Source organism: Rana temporaria, chromosome 1 (genome assembly GCF_905171775.1).
Source record: "Rana temporaria chromosome 1, aRanTem1.1, whole genome shotgun sequence".
Classification (NCBI taxonomy): Eukaryota; Metazoa; Chordata; class Amphibia; order Anura; family Ranidae; genus Rana; species Rana temporaria.
The window spans coordinates 281,488,275-281,507,295 of NC_053489.1; the positions used below are offsets into that span (position 1 = coordinate 281,488,275).

General features: G+C 37.6%; 1 protein-coding gene across 1 annotated transcript in view; it reads right to left on the reverse strand.

Annotated features, from left to right (window-relative positions):
- Nucleotides 1-19,021, reverse strand: part of RORB (RAR related orphan receptor B) — a 289,832-nt gene that overhangs the window by 18,625 nt on the left and 252,186 nt on the right. The window contains exons 4-7 of the mRNA XM_040356221.1: nt 16,534-16,935; nt 11,550-11,671; nt 6,578-6,710; nt 247-354 (exon numbers count right to left, since the gene is read on the reverse strand). Of these exons, the coding sequence (XP_040212155.1) occupies nt 247-354; nt 6,578-6,710; nt 11,550-11,671; nt 16,534-16,935 (765 nt within the window). The remainder of the gene's footprint in view (nt 1-246; nt 355-6,577; nt 6,711-11,549; nt 11,672-16,533; nt 16,936-19,021) is intronic.

Genomic DNA, 19,021 nt, shown 5'->3' on the forward strand with positions numbered 1-19,021 from the left:
TTTTTCACAAGACATAAAACAACGTTTTCCCCCACACACGGTCATTTTAATTGACGTTTTTCAAAACGTCATTTTTTTTCATCACATAAAGTGATGGTGTGTACGCGGCATAAGGCTCACAGTGAGATGCACTGCAGTGCAATACAGGCACATAACAAAACACCCATGTGCATATAACGGAAAAGTGACTACTGCATTTTCATCTGAATTCTATTGCTAAATATAACAAAAAGAAGAAAAAAATACCTAATGTTTTGAACATCTGCATCCCTCCGTATTTTCCTTCAAATAAAACAGTGTTGTTTAATGGATTGAAGGCACGACACATTCTTACTAGAACAACTTCTAGGCAGCCTGTCAAAAAAAACAAATAAAATACATGGGAAGTAAGATGGCACCATAATGTGAACGACAAAAGATGCTTTCCATTATTTTGTATGTAGTAATAATGCTACAAGTGATAATCAGAACATTATCATTTCACTATCATATATGAGCATGAATTTAAATGCCAATATATTAGGGGGTTGTGCTTGTTTTGGAAGCATGGAAACTCACTTTCAACCAGATCTAAAAAATATAAATTTTTGTAACACAATGAATAAAAAGGATTTTATTCATTAAATTAATTATCAGAATCCCTTTCAATAATGATGACTTGATTTTTAATGAACTGTGTAATTTTCATTTTATATTTAAACCTAGCATGAAATTGTGCCACCATATATGGTACAAAATAATGTATCAGAAATGCTGCTTGAGTCCTCAGGGGATGTAGGTCTGTAAGATATCACAGGGTCTCATTTATGAATATTTGAGGGAAGACTTCTGTCTCCAACAGTTTGTGTTGCCCCACGGCACCCACTAACATTTTCTATTCCCATCAAAATGTGTTGCTATGGTGTAACATGGCCTGTTATTTTTTCAGATTTTGTGGCTGTAAGTAACCGGTGCATATTGATTGCCCAGCATTGAGCTCCCTTGGAGTGTATAGGCATGTCTACTTCTACCTGTTAACCTCAGATACATTTTTCTTTTGTTTTGTGGCAGGTTTTGTTTACAGTGAACCCATCACCACAGGGTAGCCTTTGCTTAACCTGCCTGGCGGTATTCCCGAGTCTGACTCGGGGTTAGATTTTCCTGCTGCGAGCGGTAACCCCGAGTCAGACTCGGGCTTGCCTCGCTAGATCCACAGGCTTGCTTTACTTACCTTGTCCCTGGATCCAGCGATGCCACTGCGCTGTGTGAGCGAGCGGGACCTCGCTCGATTCACACAGCGTCCTCCTGTGCCGCCGATCTCCGTTCCCTGCGACGTTACGACGCACGGGGACGGAGAACCGCGCCAAATTCAAAAAAGTAAACAAACACTTTACATACAGTATACTGTAATCTTATAGATTACAGTACTGTATGTAAAAAAAACACACCCCCCTTGTCCCTAGTGGTCTGTCCTGTGTCATGCATGTCATTTTATATAATAAAAACGTTTCTTTCTCCCTGCAAACTGTAGATTGTCCATAGCAACCAAAAGTGTCCCTTTATGTCAAAAATAGTTTTAGATCAGCTAAAAAACAGCGATAATAAATTATAATCACTTGCAGAATTGTGCGATAGCGATTTGTGGGGAAATTCGTCATAAAAAAAAAAAATAATGACAGCGACAATTCTGCAACTGAGCAAATGTCAGTGATTTTGATTTTATTACATTATTGAATAATTTTTATTATAATTATATTATTATTTGTTATAATTATTTATAATTATTTATTATATTATAATTTATAATTTTGTTTTTAAAAAAATGTCATACCCGGGATGCCTATTAGATTCTTGTTTGGTCAGATTTAAGTGAGTTATTTCTAAAAATTACAGACCTACAATATAAAACGCCAAATTTCCTTGCAAATAATGGTACCGCTTTCAGCATGTTTTTTCTGAAAGAATCATACCGCCAGGGAGGTTAAAGAACACCCTGTAAAAGATAAGGGGGGTTATTTACGAAAGGAAATTCACTTTGCACTACAAGTGCACTGCAAATGCACTTTCAAGTGCAATTTCTGTAGATCTGAGGGGGACATGCAAGGAAAATAAAAAACAGCATTTTTGCTTGCACATGATTGGATGATAAAATCAGCAGAGCTTCCCCTAATTTCAGAGCTTCCCCTCAGATCTACAGCGATCCACAGTGACTGCACTTACAAGTGCACTTTCAAGTGCACTTGCAGTGCATTTGTAGTGCAAAGGGGATTTCCCTTTAGTAAATCAACCCCAAGTTTCTTTACTTCATAATTCCGTATTTCCTGTTGTGTGAAACACCTTCTTCCTAGCCAAATGCAGTGGCTTTTTCTGCAGACTCATATATCCCATAAAGATAAGTATAGTGTCTTATCTTTTAACAGAGTGTACTTTAAGAAAAAAATACTCTGTGGCGGCATGGTTTATTTAAAATCAATCGAAGCAACTGTAGTTGCTAATGATGGGAAATATTGTCTTGCATTGTCTTGAGTATTGCAAAGTTCTGTGCGTTGAGCCGAACAACTGCTTTGCAAAATTGTAATAATATTTCACAGCAACATAATATAAAACTATCCCCTATGAACTTGAATGTTCAGTAGCTATTAGTTGATGTTTATTGTACATGTATCAAGGAGTTTTTACAAAATGCTAATCATATAATAATAAATTGACTCTTGCTATATACTTTGTTAATATTCAATCTTGATATCTATACATATACTGTATATATATATATATATATATATATATATATATATATATATATATATATATATATATTGAGTAATATGGAATTAGCTCTCTTTGAATAAAAGAAACATGCCATGTCCAGAAACAGCTGCTGTAATTATAAATATGAATTATTGCCAAGTACTGTGCTGATGGCAATATTAATGGTATATGCACAAGAGCACGTTTCATTATTGCTACACGCTGTTTAAAGTTCTCTGGAGATCAGCAGATGACTTTTTTTTTAAAAGAAGCATTTAATTTACCTTATCCAGTCAGTGGTTGTTTCACAGAGTGTCCTGTGCATGTTTTCATTCAGATATTAGCACTTTATCATAACCTGCTTCTATCCATTCCTATAGAGTGTTTATACCTGAATATTTTACATTAGGAGCAAGGAGTAATCTTAAAATGAAAAACAGACAAAGCTTTGGTTTCACTTATATGATTCTGTAATTCTAGCATAAAGTTCAATGTCCATGTTATTAAAAATCCAACGTAAAAGATTTTAAAATGGGAAATTGTGACTTTTGCCTTTGGTTCATTAGAAGAGAGATCTAATATTTAGTAAATACATTAAAAAAGACACCTGAAAGACGTCTCGTTGTTGTTGTGGATTCTGATCTTCATTGTATTTTCAGGCCGTTGGGCCCATGTACCCTATGTTTTACCTTATATTCTACCTATTTACCTACTTTTGTATTTCCTCAATAACTTATTTTGGAAAAGAATATAAACTATTGGTTACTCTTGACAACAATTTTTTGAATGTACACTCCATAGCTATCTCTATATTTGTCATGGCCTGAAAAATACTAATATTTGTCTAATTTCTGTCATACCATATTGGGATCAGTGGTTGTTGGATTATATTCAAGTTTATGTTGTACAATACTCAGCCAGAATATTTTTGCTTCTGTGTCCTTGAATATATAACCTCATTGTAACATAAAAAAGACACCTGTCAACCTAAAATGTTGGCAAATTAGAACAGTACAATAAAAACCAAACTTCAAATGGTAGCTAACTGTTGATACTGTATGTATTTGGGTTGCTGATCAGTTTTTAAATAGAACAATCTTTCTACAAACACATTTGCATCATGGGAAAGTCAGTGTTAGACATAACGTTTATCTTTTCCCTATCTTATCCAAAAATAAAAAATATATATATTTTTTTATCTGAAGTTAGACTTTAACCACTTGCTGCCAGCCGTATAGTCGATATGCAGCCTCATGGTGGCTTCCTGGTATGGGAGGGTGTCCTTTGATGTCCTCCCATGTGTGAGCCTCCCACACACCCCCTGGGAGCTCTCTGTTACTGTTGTGTGCCTTGGACACAGCGGATTACAGATCAGGGTAAAGGGACAATCACAGTGGTCCTTTAACCACTAGCCGACCGCGCACCGTCATTATACGGCGGCAGGTCGGCTCTCCTGGGCGAGAGCCCGTAGCTATACGTCCTATCGTATAGCCGCCACTAGGGGGCGCGTGCGCGCCGCCGGAGGCGCGCGCGCGCGCTCCCCGCTCGCCCCCGACTCCCGTGCGTGTGCCCGGCGGGCGCGATCACCGCCGGGCACACGCGATCGCTCGTTACAGAGCGGGGACCGGGAGCTGTGTGTGTAAACACACAGCTCTCGGTCCTGTCAGCGGGGGAAATGCTGATTTTCTGTTCATACAATGTATGAACAGAAGATCAGTGTTTCCCCTAGTGAGGCCACCCCCCCCCCCACAGTAAGAACACACCCAGGCATACTTAACCCCTTCCCCGCCCCCTAGTGTTAACCCCTTCACTGCCAGTGGCATTTTTATAGTAATCTAATGCATTTTTATAGCACTGATCGCTATAAAAATGCCAATGGCCCCAAATATTTGTCAAAAGTGTCCGAAGTGTCCGCCATAATGTCGCAGTAACGAAAAAAAATCGCTGATCACCGCCATTACTAGTAAAAAAATATATTAATAAAAATGCCATAAAAATACCCCCTATTTTGTAAACGCTATAACTTTTGCGCAAACCAATCAATAAACGCTTATTGCGATTTTTTTTACGAAAAATATGTAGAAGAATACGTATCGGCCTAAACTAAGGAAAAAAATTTTTTTTTTATATATTTTTAGGGGATATTTATTACAGCAAAATGTAAAAAATATTATTTTTTTTCAAAATTGTCGCTCTATTTTTGTTTATGGCGCAAAAAATAAAAACCGCAGAGGTGATCAAATACCACCAAAAGAAAGCTCTATTTGTGGGAAAAAAAGGACGCCAATTTTGTTTGGGAGCCACGTCGCATGACCGCGCAATTGTCAGTTAAAGCGTCGCAGTCCCGAATCGCAAAAAGTGCTCTGGTCTTTGACCAGCAATATGGTCCGGGGGGTAAGTGGTTAACATGTGATCAGCTGTGTCCAATCATAGCTGTCTTAATATAAACAAAAGGAGATACTTTGCTAGTTACCGGATCTCCTTTCCTCACACGGAGACTGATGTGAAGGAAGGAGAGCCAATCTGTGCAGGATATCAGGGTATTTTTACAATACAATGTGATTTTTACAGTGACACACACCAGTACAGCCACATCAGAGCCCTGATCTGCCACACCAGTTATCCACATCAGTGCAGCCATATCAGAACCTTGATCTGCCGTTCCAGTCATCGACACCAGTGCAGCCACATTAGAACCTTGATCAGCCTTGCCAGTCATTCACACCAGTGAAGCCTCATCACTGTTCTGATCAGCAATGCCAGTGCAGCCTCATTAGTGTCCTGATCAGCCATGCCACTGTATTCACGCCAGTGCAGTCTCATCAGTGTCCTAATGAGCAACGCTAGTGCAGCCACATCAGTGCAGCCTGATCTGTGTTGTTATCAGCCACACCAGTGCAAACACGCCAATGCAGCCTTACCCGTGTCCTGATCAGCCTCACCAGTACAGCCATACCAGTGTAGCCTCATCAGTGTCTTGATCAGCCACACCAGTGCAGCCACAACAGTATCCTGATTAGCCAAGCTAATGCAGCATTTTAGGGCCTCAAGAAAATGAGATTTTGAGGCAGTCAGTACATTGATTGATCAATTTTCAAATATATGCACTGAACCTTGTAACCTTTCAAACAAACTTATTATTTACCCTGTTTTGGGTTATTTTGTTAAAGAAATGTAGCAGATAAAATTTTGGCCTCAAATTACAAAGAAAGATGACCTAACAGAAACTTAGAAAAACTTTTTTGTTTTTTCAAAATGTTCAGTATTGTTTTGTTTACATAGAAAAAAATAAAAAAAACACCTAATGAAAACTCCATCTGTCTCAAGAAATGCAAAATGGGGAATGGTGTTGCATGCCAAGTAATTGTTATTCTAATGCCCCGTACACATGGTCAGACTTTTGACCGGCCAAAATCACATCGGAATTCCGACGGAATTCCATCAGAGTAAAAGACAACATGTTTTCTGTCTAAACTCCAACAGAATTCCTCAGAATTTCTGATGAAAAAAGTCAGATGGGGCATACACACGGTCGGATTTTCCGATGGAAAAAGTCCGTCTGACTTTTTCCATCGGAAATTCCGATCGTATGTACGGGGCATTAGTGTGACAGCACTAAAAACTAAAATTTGGTCTGGGCAGAAAGGGGGTGAAAGTGTCTGCTATTGAAGTGGTTAAAGAAGGAATATAGTTCCCCTTATCTTGGTTCCCAATGTACGATTCCATAGTAGTACAGTACATCTATTAAAATGTTACTTTTTGTGAATCTAACCTGTAAAAAAAGGCCTGTAAGTTATGTTAAATTACTGCTAATACAAGACATCATAATTCATCTGCTTCATCTGCTTACCTGACTTAAGTAACAATATTTGATCATTCTGGCACAGCTCCATAAAGCCTGTTATTCGCTTTGCAAACTCTACTACATACTGTATTGCATGAGTGATCTGAATGGCACACTGCTGCCACAAAGCTTCTCTGGACTGTAAAATACAAATGTGAAAGAACATCAATCAATCTGTTAACCAGTCGTATATGACATCATTGCTGTATATTTTAGTAAGCATTAATTTATTAATATTTTTTTTTCCACTGCAAAGTAAAATAAAAAATATTTCAATGTGACTTTTTTTTCCACATACATAATTTGATTATTGCATAGCATACTTCAGTTTGTAGATTATACATCTTTATACATCATTCACTTGATTACTCCTGAGATAAGATCTCCCCACCTCAACCACATTTACATATAGAAAAAGGATTGTTTTCAGCCTCCAGATTGGTAAACATTCCTAGCATTAAATAGTAAGTAGTAGTACATCTATTCTTCAGCAAGAGAGTGCAAATATATGTGTGTGTGTTTGCATGTAAAAGAGACCAGTTTTATGTAAAAAACTCAAAAAGTGCTTAGGGCAGTAGGTCAGCATTACAGACATACAACTAGTATTTTCAAAAGTAGGTCAACAATGACCCCTTTTATGACAGGTTTACTGTTAAGTCCAACTGCATGATGATATCAGTGCTATTCTCTGCATTTGCGCAGGGCTCTGTGGAGATGCTCCTCCAGGGAACGGGTCTGAAATGCCCTGCTAGAACAGACAGAAATGCCACTATATGGTGTGAGACATTTAAAGACACATAGAGCAGTCATGAAAAAGAAGAACTTGATGGCTTTGGACTCTACAGAGCCTGGGTAAACGTAGGGCTATGCTGTTCTCTTATCAGACTAGGGAAATCTTGTATTCATAAAACAACATAACAAGAAGGGTGTAAAAAAAAAGAGGTACTTTATGAAATAATACAGTGACGTTTTCCCTACTGAGTCATGTGAACTATGAATTTTAATAACAGATTCACATAAACTGATTTTTTGCACATGCAGTATATCCAAAAATTAAAAGTCTATAAATTTCCTTTTGCGCATATGTGCTTATTTGTAGACTAAAGAGTTAACAGCAGAATTTAAGAACCTATCTGTATTTATGGGTGTACGGTATGCTACTGTACACGTAACCTAATTCTATTACTGGCTTTTAAAATAGAAATGATACATTAGCTAATATGTTCTTCCACTTAAATAGTTACGAACAAATATATGTCGAAAAAATAAAGTGTTGAAATGTGACTGGGCTGTTTTCTTTATATTGCAGTTGTTTGTTGAGCTGATGAATCTGCATTTGCAGTCTTGTTTGTTCCCATCATCCATTAAAACAAAACTTTATTACACCCAGCATTCTCTTACCATTTATTGTTATATTGAACCATTTTTCACACTTAGCTAAATCCATTTTGGCTTTTTTGTAAATTTTTGCACGATTTGCAATTTTGCACGATTTGCACTTTTTTGCGACTTTGTGCACTTTGGGATTATTGATCACATATTCATGTTATATACATTTGCTGATAATCTATTTGCTGATCATCTATTGGTTCACATATTTGTATCATTTATGAATTTATTGTAATTCAGGTACAGCACTTAGTCACTTTCTTGCAGTTTGCACGTTTTTGTATTTTTATTTTCTTAAGCACAAGATCACTACCAACAATTATTTATCTTTGTGTACAGTGAACACTATCAGATCTAGCAGCTTTTTAGCTCCAGCTTCTTCTTATTCACACATACTTACTAGTAGCGCGAAAGACACTTTTACTTCTACTTGTAAAAAGACTAGTACATGCAATGGAAATTGTTGACTTCTTGTTTCTAACTGTGGGGGGTTGGGACTGCCTGGAGAAGGAGACTGATTGTCATTCCTAATCAGTAGGAAAAACAGATCTGTCTCCTCTCTCCAGAGATTTGTCTGTTTACATTAACAAATCTCCATTCTGTCTCTCTCAGGAGCGATCACTGGTGCCCGTCGGACATCGCGGCCACATGCATCAGCTCCTACGTGCGCGTCCCTTATACCTAAAGCACCTGCCATACAGCTACAGCAATTTGTACAGGGGAGCCAACCTGCTGCCGTATTATTAATATGGCGGCTGGTCTGCAAATAGTTAATATACTGTATGTGAGCTGGCAAACATTAGAACATTGCCAGAGCTGTTTTTGCATTTTTCTATGCACGCGTGTTAAGTGCACATTTAATGGATTAGTGAAACCCCAAAACTTTATATACTGTATTTTGTAAAAGCAGGGACCCCAGAGGTTAAAAGGGTGGTGTTTGCAATTTTTGTATTACGCGTTATCAAATACATATTTTCAGTAAGCAATATATTAAAGTTAAATATAGTGCACACAACACCATATTTGTACGATGTATGAACAGCGATCAGTCATTTCCCCAAGTCAGTCCACCCCCCCTTCAGTTAGAACACACCCAGGGAACATACTTAACCCCTTCTTTGCCCCCTAGTGTTAACCCCTTCCCTGCCAGTGGCATTTTTATAGTAATCAATGCATTTTTATAGCACTGATCGCTATAAAAATGCCAATGGTCCCAAAAATGTGTCAAAAGTGTCCGAAGTGTCCTACATAATGTCCCAGTACCGATAAAAATCGCTGATCGCTGCCATTACTAGTAAAAAAAAAATATTAAGAAAAATGCCATAAAACTATCCCCTATTTTATAAACGCTATAACTTGTGCGCAAACCAATCAATAAACACTTATTGCAATTTTTTTTTATGAAAAATATGTAGAAGAATACGTTTCGGCCTAAACTGAGGAAAACAATTGTTTTTTTTATATATTTTTGGGGGATATTTATTACAGTAAAAAATATTCATTTTTTTCAAAATTGTCGCTCTATTTTTGTTTATAGCGCAAACACTAAAAACCGCAGAGGTGATCAAATACCACCAAAAGAAAGCTCTATTTGTGGGGAAAAAAAAGAACGCCAATTTTGTTTGGGAGCGACGTCGCACGACCGTGCAATTGTCAGTTAAATCGACGCAGTGCCGAATCGCAAAAAGTGGCCTGGTCTTTGACCAGCAATATGGTCCGGGGGCTGAAGTGGTTAAAGGAATACCCCTTCTGTATCATAGGCAGGGGTCCTTCGATCACCAGCTTACCAATGAAAGGAACTAGGTGGACTGCAGCAATATGGCAATGCCTGAATGAAAATGTGAAGCATTTAGCAGATAACCTACGCTCACTTTAGGCATCTCAAGGCTTCATTTTTATTTTGACTATAGAGTACAACTATATAATAACCATAGGTGATTATCTTTAACCACCAATGATGGTTATGATAACAATAACAATATAACCATAATGTATTGCTTAATTTGTTAAAATGATATAATATCCCACCAACTGGGGCATAATATTTATTCACGCCGAACCATCACATTTAGATGAGTATTGAGCCGTTATAGCTTATGCACCAAATAAATGTTATTAGTAGATTTATGAATCATTGCAGCCTCACGTCTCTGTACATGCAATGTCTTTTGGGAAATATGCTCCCTGTGCAGGGGCACACCTCAGTAATCACTGACTGCATTGCTGACTGAAGTTCTGTCTGAAAATTTACTTTTTTTTTAGTTTTTAGTAAAATAGCAAAGATTTAAAAAAAAATGTCACATTATTGTTGGTGTCAAATTGGTGAGATTTCTCTTTACTTTCTATCCCACAGAGGTAACAAAAAATGGGAGGAATTGTCTACAAAGTGAGGGGAGTTCACCAAAGACAGTAATAACCAAACATATTTATCCTCATTTTTGTTATGGTGACCATAACATTTTGGATTTCCCATCACTGTGTCAAACAGCAAGGGTGAATTAATCTAGCCGGGACACAGACAGCAATGAAAATTTAACAAGGGGCTAATCCTTCCCTACGCTAAAAAAAAAAAAAAAGGTTTTGTCTATACATACACTTTAAACTGATATTAGAAGACTGAAGATCAGTTGGCTGTTGCATGACTACACATTGCCCATCAGCTTTGCAACGGTTCATTAAATAAACTCTCTCAAAATCATCTCTTAAAAAGTAATAGCAGCAGGGGCTGCAGATATATTTTAACAGAATATGGAAAAACAAAAAACATCATAAGCTAGTAATTTATCTGTTAATTGTAGTTAAAAGGTGATGTATAAAACAGCTTAATTTCTCAAATAGTAGATCACAGGCCAAAGAAGTGATAGATACAGATAGGTACAGATTTCAATTTCAGTCTAAGGCCCCGTACACACGACCGAGGAACTCGACGTGCCAAACACATCGGGTTCCTCGTCGAGTTCAGTGTGGAAGCCGCCGAGGAACTCGGCGGGCCGACTTTTCCCATTGACTAACGAGAAAATAGAGAACATGTTCTCTTTTCGGCCCGACGAGTTCCTCGACGGGTTCCTCGCTGAAAAGTGTACACACGACTGAGTTTCTCGGCAGAATCCAGCTCCGACCGAGTTTCTGGCTGAATTCTGCCGAGAAACTCGGTCGTGTGTACGGGGCCTAAGGCTGGCCATACATTAAGCAATTTTCCTTCCTTCAACCATGGGTTGAAGGAAAGAAAACAGCTTGCTTCCTTCATCAACACAGTCAGTATTGATAGGGGAATCCCTCCTACTGTATCACATAAAGCACAAAGTAACACAAAGCAACAAAAGATGTCTATTTATTGTACTTTACTAAATGTAAATTCTTTGAGAACAGTGCTTGTTAATTAGATTGCAATTCATCATATTAACATTTATTTGGCATCCTGTGTTAGAAATATTACAACAAAATACTGTTAGTGTTATGTGTGTTTTAAATATCAAAAGATAGCTAATTATTTTTTTGCACTAAATGTTAAAGGTGTGGTAAAAAAAAAACATCAGATAGCATTGCATGCTTAAGTCAAAACCTTCAGTTTTAATACAATATACTATACCTTGCTCTGGTATACTTTGATTTCTTCATAACTATGGGTCTGCCATGCTAATTGATGTAATTCATCCACTGTGTATTGACACGTCTCCAGATGAGATTTTATGATATTTTGTGCAACTCGATCTGTGCCAGAGAGACAAAAAATAAAAAATAAATTTGTATGAAATACCCATTAACAGATGTAGATTGACTGTTTGGAGATCCTTTTGTAAATATTTTTAGGGATAAATGCTGAATACAGTGTCCACTTGTGGAAGATGACCTCTGCATCACTCACTAGATTACTGAGAAAAGCAGACCGATCTTCAAACCATTCCATAATCTCAGACCATCAGAAGCTTGAGTCTGTCCATGATCATGTCTCCTTCACCTTGCCATTTTCCCATATCTCAATCTATACAATTGTTGTCTTTTACAATAAATCTGGACATAGATCAATTTGTTTTTGACCAGCCAGCCTGCTGATCAAAACAAAAAACTCCTCCACTGTCCGATAACACTGATTTTTTTTTCCATCATTGCTATTTGAGAGAAGTTGGTTGTTAGATAGACTTCTCTCTAGTGGGAACGGCCATAGATGGATTTATTTGTGATACATCTATGGCCAGCTTAGTATTTATACTCTTGCTAATCAGTTTAGGCAGCTCAACTGACACCAGTCCCAGTAATGTTATTTCACTTTACATAATCATAAATCAAATCCACATTTTTAAGCTTTGCTATATATTTACAATTTCTTTGATATTTTTAAAATGTTCCAGATTTCATGATCTGTGTTTCTGTTCTTACACATTGCATGGAGTTCTGTTGGTCAAAAATATTAGTGATATTATATTATTTATTATTATTATTATTATTATTATTATTCAGAAAAAATTCTTCAGACACTGACATGCAGGCGTATATATGCAAATATTCCTGGTGCCTAGTGATTTTCAGGGTTGGGTGACAGCGGTGAAATATTACCACTTTCACCCAACCCTGAAAATCACTAGGCACCAGGGATATTTGTGTATAAGCAAAGAATACCCAATCATGTATAAGGAAAATCAAAACAACTTTTCTGCTTGAATTTGATTGGTTGATGGAAGTCATCAGAGATTTACCACATTCACTAAGCTCTGGTAAAAGTTCCCATGCAACATGAAAAGTATATTTGTCTTTAGCAAATCAATCCCAAAATGTGTTCTGCACAGTACGGACAGGGTTATTAGAGGTTAACACAGCTCCCCAGCCCCCCATATAACACAGGGAACTAAGTCGAAGTTTTCCTTGTTGGAAGTTCAAGTAGAGAACATCTTCAAAAAGGTAAGCTGCAATTTTTTTTTAAGCCATGCTATGTTAATCGGAAAGGTAACAAATATCAAGTAAGTGATTTGGCTGTAAAAGTGGAAATACCCTTTAACCACTTCCCGTATTGGCAAAGTACATAAATGGCCAGGCGGGAGCTTCGCTAATGCAGGTGGATCAGTGGCTCATGCTCCTAGAGCATGCACCCATAAGCCCAGTGATCATTGTGTCCTTCAGACACATAGGCTCACATGACCAGGTACAGGACCAATGAAATTGGCCCTGTACCATGCACTCTCTGTGTTAAATCACAGCAATCACATGTATAGACAAAGAAATGGAAAGTAAACATTGGTACTCTCTCCTGCCACAAAGATCATCTGTGAGAGAAGAGAGAACCATTACAGCATACAGTGAGTTTTATCAGTCTCTCACACAGTATTTACACACACATTACACCAGTGCAAGCAAGCGTACAGTGTCCCTGATCACAAGCTCCCAGTGTATTGTGAACAAACAGTGCAGCCAGACACATTTTAACTGGCAAACTTCATATAATTGAAAGAAGAATGAATGGAAAAATGTACCATCACATTCTTGATAAAAAAATCTGCTGCCTTCTACCAGGATGATGAAGATGATACGAGGGTGGACATTTCAGCAAGACAATGATTCCAAACACATAGCCAAGGAAACTCTCAATTTGTTTAAAAAAAAAAAAAAAGAAAACCTGCTAGAATGGCCCAGCCAATCACCTTACTTGAATCCAATAGAAAATCTATGGAAAGAACTAAAAATCAGAGTTCAAGAGGCCCATGGAACCTTCAAGATTTGAAGACTGTTTGTGTAGAAGAATAGACCAGAATCAAACCTGAGCAATACAAGAGAACAGTTTCTCCATACAGGAGGGATCTTGAAGCTGGCATTAACAGCAAAGGATTTTGTATGAAGTATTAAATACATTTCAGTTAGCATGATTAATACTTTTTCCCTGTGTTATTCCACAAAATAAAGGGAAACATGTATATTTAGCTGAAATTCCATAGTTGCTATAATTTGTCTTTTAAAGGCTGAACTCCAGGCAAACAATTAAATACAAAGATAAAATGAATATAAAAACTTGTTTATCTGCAAAATGATATGTATTTTTGTCTATCCACTCCTAACAGTTACAAAGCTCTATCACACAGCCAGATAAATGACACAACGTACAGTTAAAACAATGGCATCTTCTTTGCCACACCAGCCTGCTGATTAGACAGTGAAAGCAGTAGCAAACAGAAAAGGTCATGCCTCCGCTCTCTCCTTCTTATCGGCCTGTTGCTTGTCAACATAATTTAATGAAGCACACCTGATTGGCTACTCTTTTAGCCACTCCCTCTCCCAGAGTTCTGCTTTATAGGGTTCCAAGAGACATATCAAAGTCAGCTACTTACACCAATTGCGTTAAAACATGCATACAGAACTGAATTCATTTGTGTCTTTAGCCACTTCATTACTGGGCACTTAAACCCCCTTCGTGCCCAGACCAATTTTCAGCTTTCAGCGCTGACGCATTTTGAATGACAATTGCGCGGTCATACAACACTGTACCAAAATTATATTTTTATAATTGTTTTCCCACAAATAGAGCTTTCTTTTGGTGGTATTTGATCATCTCTGCGATTTTTATTTTTTGCGCTATAAACAAAAAAAGACAGAAAATTTGGGAAAAAAACACAATATTTTTTACTTTTTGTTATAATAATACCCCAATTTTTATTTCCTCGGTGTAGGCCGATACGTATTAATTTACATATTTTTGTTAAAAAAAATTTGATTGGTTTGCTCAAAAGTTATAGCACCTACAAAATAGGGGATAGATTTATGTTTTTTTTTTTATTATTTTTTTATTAGTAATGGCGGCGATCTGTGATTTTTTTTTTTGTCATGCCTGCGATATTGTGACAGACATATCGGGCACTTTTGACACAAATTTGGGACCATTCACATTTATACAGCGATCAGTGCTATAAAAATGCACTAATTACTGTATAAATGTGACTGGCAGGGAAGAGGTTAACACAATGGGGGTGAGGAAGGGGTTAAATGTATTCCCTGGGTGTGTTCTAACTGTGTGGGGGGAGGGGACTGACTGGGGGAGGTAACCGATCTGTGTCCCTATGTACAAGAGACACAGATCGGTCTCCTCTCTCCCTGACAGGACGTGGAGCTCTGTGTTTACACACAGAGCTCCACGTCCCTGCTGTGTCACCGCCGATCGCGTGTACCTGGTGGACATCGCGGCCACCAGGTACACGCATCGGCTTCCCAGCGATGCGCCGGCACAGTGTTTACCCGCTGCGCGCCCCCAGTGGCGCGCACGGGTAATGCACAGAAAAAGATGTCCAAAGACGTCCACTCGGCACTTGAGAGCCGCGCTGTGGACGTCTTTTGTCAATAGCTAGGATCTCAAGTGGTTAATAACAGCCTGAAATTCAGCTTAAACTAAGTAGTTGGTTTAAACTGTTTTTGCTATGTAGGTAATCTATTTGATTTTGAACAATGCACAGTAAGTTATCCTCTATCTCATGTTTATTGATTAGAATGAAAGAGCTGAGATTTGAGTGTACACTGATTTTCAGCAGAACGCCTAGCAAGTGAAGCCTTAATTCTACCTTTCAGATCTCAATGAGCTTTTTGGAAAGAGCTGGAGGATCAGAATCACATTATGTCCTGTTGGCAGACATTCTGTCTACGCCACCAGACTTCATTCATGAGTACAGTGTACAAGAGCACTATAAACAGAGAACATTGATATACGTGGCCCAAGGATCATTTGAGCAAAGCCTTTCAAAATGTGACAGCTGTTCCTCATCTATTGCCACAGAGTACAAAAAACAGCACAGTCAAAAAAAGAACTTTTGACCATTACAATGTTATCGGTTCCATAAACTTAACTTAAACAGGTAATTAGATTTCCTTATTTTTATTACATTATTGCAATAACATTAGGCAACACATACTAACAGCTTATTAAAATTACGTATACATTTTAATTTTTTTCTTATTAATGTCACATAAATTCCTAATCAACATGAGATCTGGTTTGGATATACAAACTGCAATAAGAAATGCAAACTTTATAACTCAAATTTAAATTCTTGGCAGCTTTTTATCACAGAATTTACCTTACACATTGTTAAACTTAACCCAATTAAGCAGACATTGCAGTATTGTCATAGTCTTCCTCCTGGAGTCTACGTCATAGAGAACTCTGACAGGAATATCTTGCTATGTCTGTTCAAATCATTACATTTACATTATGTCCTACTGAGTTCTTGTGGTTCTAACATTGAGATGCCATCACCCCAGGAGCTCTTTCTAACTATACCTATGCAGATCAGGGATTTTGGACGCTTTTTCCATTATTGTAGTTGTTTCTGCGATATACTTACATTATATGTGCATGTGTATATATGTATATAAAATGTTACGAGATATATATAAAACACTATCAATTATAGTCTTTTCTGTGCAATTATGGTTTATATATATATTTGCTATAATAACTGATTAATAATAACTAAGACATTTTAAAGACGTGACATGTATCCTGACATATAAAAATGAGTAGAAGTAGTAACACCAGTGATAAGTTGGCAGCTTTGTTATAACCAAAGTTGTTTCCTGGCTGCTTAGTAAAATCTACTTACCAATTTCACTTATGCTTATTCCAGGTGAGAGCTGTCCATTGTTGAAAGAACTATACATAAATAAGTTTGGTACGGACGTTAGGTCATAAATAGGTTCTTGCTTTATTTGTTTCATTCCACTTATGTCTATGCCTGACTGGTCTGGTGAGGGCTGTGCAGAATCCACACTGTAATAACCCTCTGACTTTGGCAGGTCAATGACATGTCCATTTGAGTAAGTGCCGCCTGTTTCAGTGTTGAGATTGCTTAGACCATTGCTGATGTTACTGCTGTATACTCTGGCTAAAGCCTCTGCCTCTCCACTCTGCTGTTGCCTTTGTTCTTGTAACCGCTGCTGGTGCTTCTGAACTTCAGCATATAGACTGTCTCGCTGTTTTTTAGACATTCGCCCAAATTTGACAGCTGGGAAAAGAAAAACACAAAGTTGATATCAACTGTACTGTATATGTGTATAACATTTCATGACCTCTAGATAAACGCATTACATAAGTGGAATTATTACTATGTAAAACAAATTATATCCATCAAGTACATCAATGTCTCTCTATTCTTTGTACAAGTTATTCTAAATGAATATTTGTGGCAATTGTTTTCATGCAGGTTTACATGGCACTATAACATTTCTGAGATAGTTATGAAGAATGAAAATCTTTTTGACAGGAACCCTTTTAATCAGTAATATAAGAGTATTCACACTTTCCAGAGTTCCTTGTTAACAACAGTGAACCCTGCCGATAGGATACTCATTTATTTATCTTGAGTACCCCACTATATTCCATTTTGCACAAAATGTCCTGAAAGCCTTATCCATGAAACATTCACAGACAGTGCTGTCTGCTGTAAAGAGACTAATTGTTCTGCTAATTCTGTGGCCTGAACTGGGTTGCTCCCACACAACAAAGAGAAGAGGAGAGTGTAATGCGCTGAAGAGCCTGATACACTCATTTATTGTTAAGCTGCCAAAGTCTAACTGGTATCTGATGTAATCAATAGACTGGACATGACAATGGTAACAGCTTTGTATCGAATACCATTATTAGGATCTGTCTGGAATAAGCGATTAGTTGCTTCCTTCACTTCATTAACACGTTTACATAATATAAGGACTTCATACATTTTTCTTTAGTACACCTACAATGCATACATGCGTGTGAATTGCTTTTTCTTGGAAATATTGTGAACAAATGAAGGGTGGCAATGATGTTTGCCCTTAATACAAAAGAAATTTAAGGTACACTGTATCCAAGCATTAAAGTTACACGTCTGTCAAAATTAAAAGTTAAAGAGATCCTATACTTCATTAATTGTTTAAAGTTTTATAAATGTAGGTAATAAAACCTAGCAAGCAGGCAGATCTTTATTGCGGAAAAGACATGTTATGTTTCTTTTGAAACAACACACACTTAGTCCCAATGACCCTGCAAGATTCTGGCTACCAAGGATTCTTACGAGATCTTATTTTGGTAAATGGAGTGGACATTCTCATTGTATCACAGCTAAAGGATTTGCTGTATAACACTGGCAAAAGAAAAAATAGGCACCTCTTAAATTTAAACCTTTCATGACCAGCGATTATTAAAGTCTATCACTCCAGGCCAAATTTAGTAACATCAACATGTGTCCATTAACTAGACTAACACACTGACTCATTTGCATACTTAAATACATTTTAAGGACATACACAGCTTTTAGTTTGTATTTCTCAGGCTCAGTGGTATCTGTAAACTTATTACAAGAATAAAGGCTTGCATGTGACCATAGCTGACATGATGATCACATTATTGGTAGCTGAATCTGTCCGTGACAGCTTGGTCTGACAGGTAGCAGGTGCACAATTTTTGTCTGCTACCTGTGAAATAGGAGGCACACAATAAAGTATCATCAACACCTAACATAGTTCAGGAGAATCTTAATCTATAGATTCTGAGTGAGAAAGAGGTAAAGGTTTCAGTCTTTTTGGAAGAGTTAATTTAGGCCTCCACTGCTAATACAGTAAAGCCAACTTAAAAAAAAAGAAGCTCCGCCCATGTCTAACATTGCTTTTGCAATGAGGTTGCACTGTGGATATTCAATGGCATGTAACGCAAATATTAATAGCTTCCTCCTGTATTCGCTACTCTGGCGCTCTGATTGGCCAGAGCTGCGATGACATCACTCCCGCCCATGCATGCGGGACCGGCAGATCCCGCATGCATGAGCGAAAACACGGCATTAACCCCGTTAATGCCATTCACAAAAACGGCACCGGTCATACGGTGCCCGTTTTTGTCAAAATATCTCCTTAACCGTGTAGGTTAAGGAGATATTTCTTGCACCTACAGGTAAGCCTTCGTTTAGGCTTACCTGTAGGTGCAAGTTGTACCAGTGTGTTTACAACCACTTTAATGACCATGTAATCTGATCTTCATGAAATCATTTCTTATTGTGTCTTTTCTCCTTTTAAAGACCTGTGAGCTACCCAACCTCCCAAATGTGGACATTTAGAGGA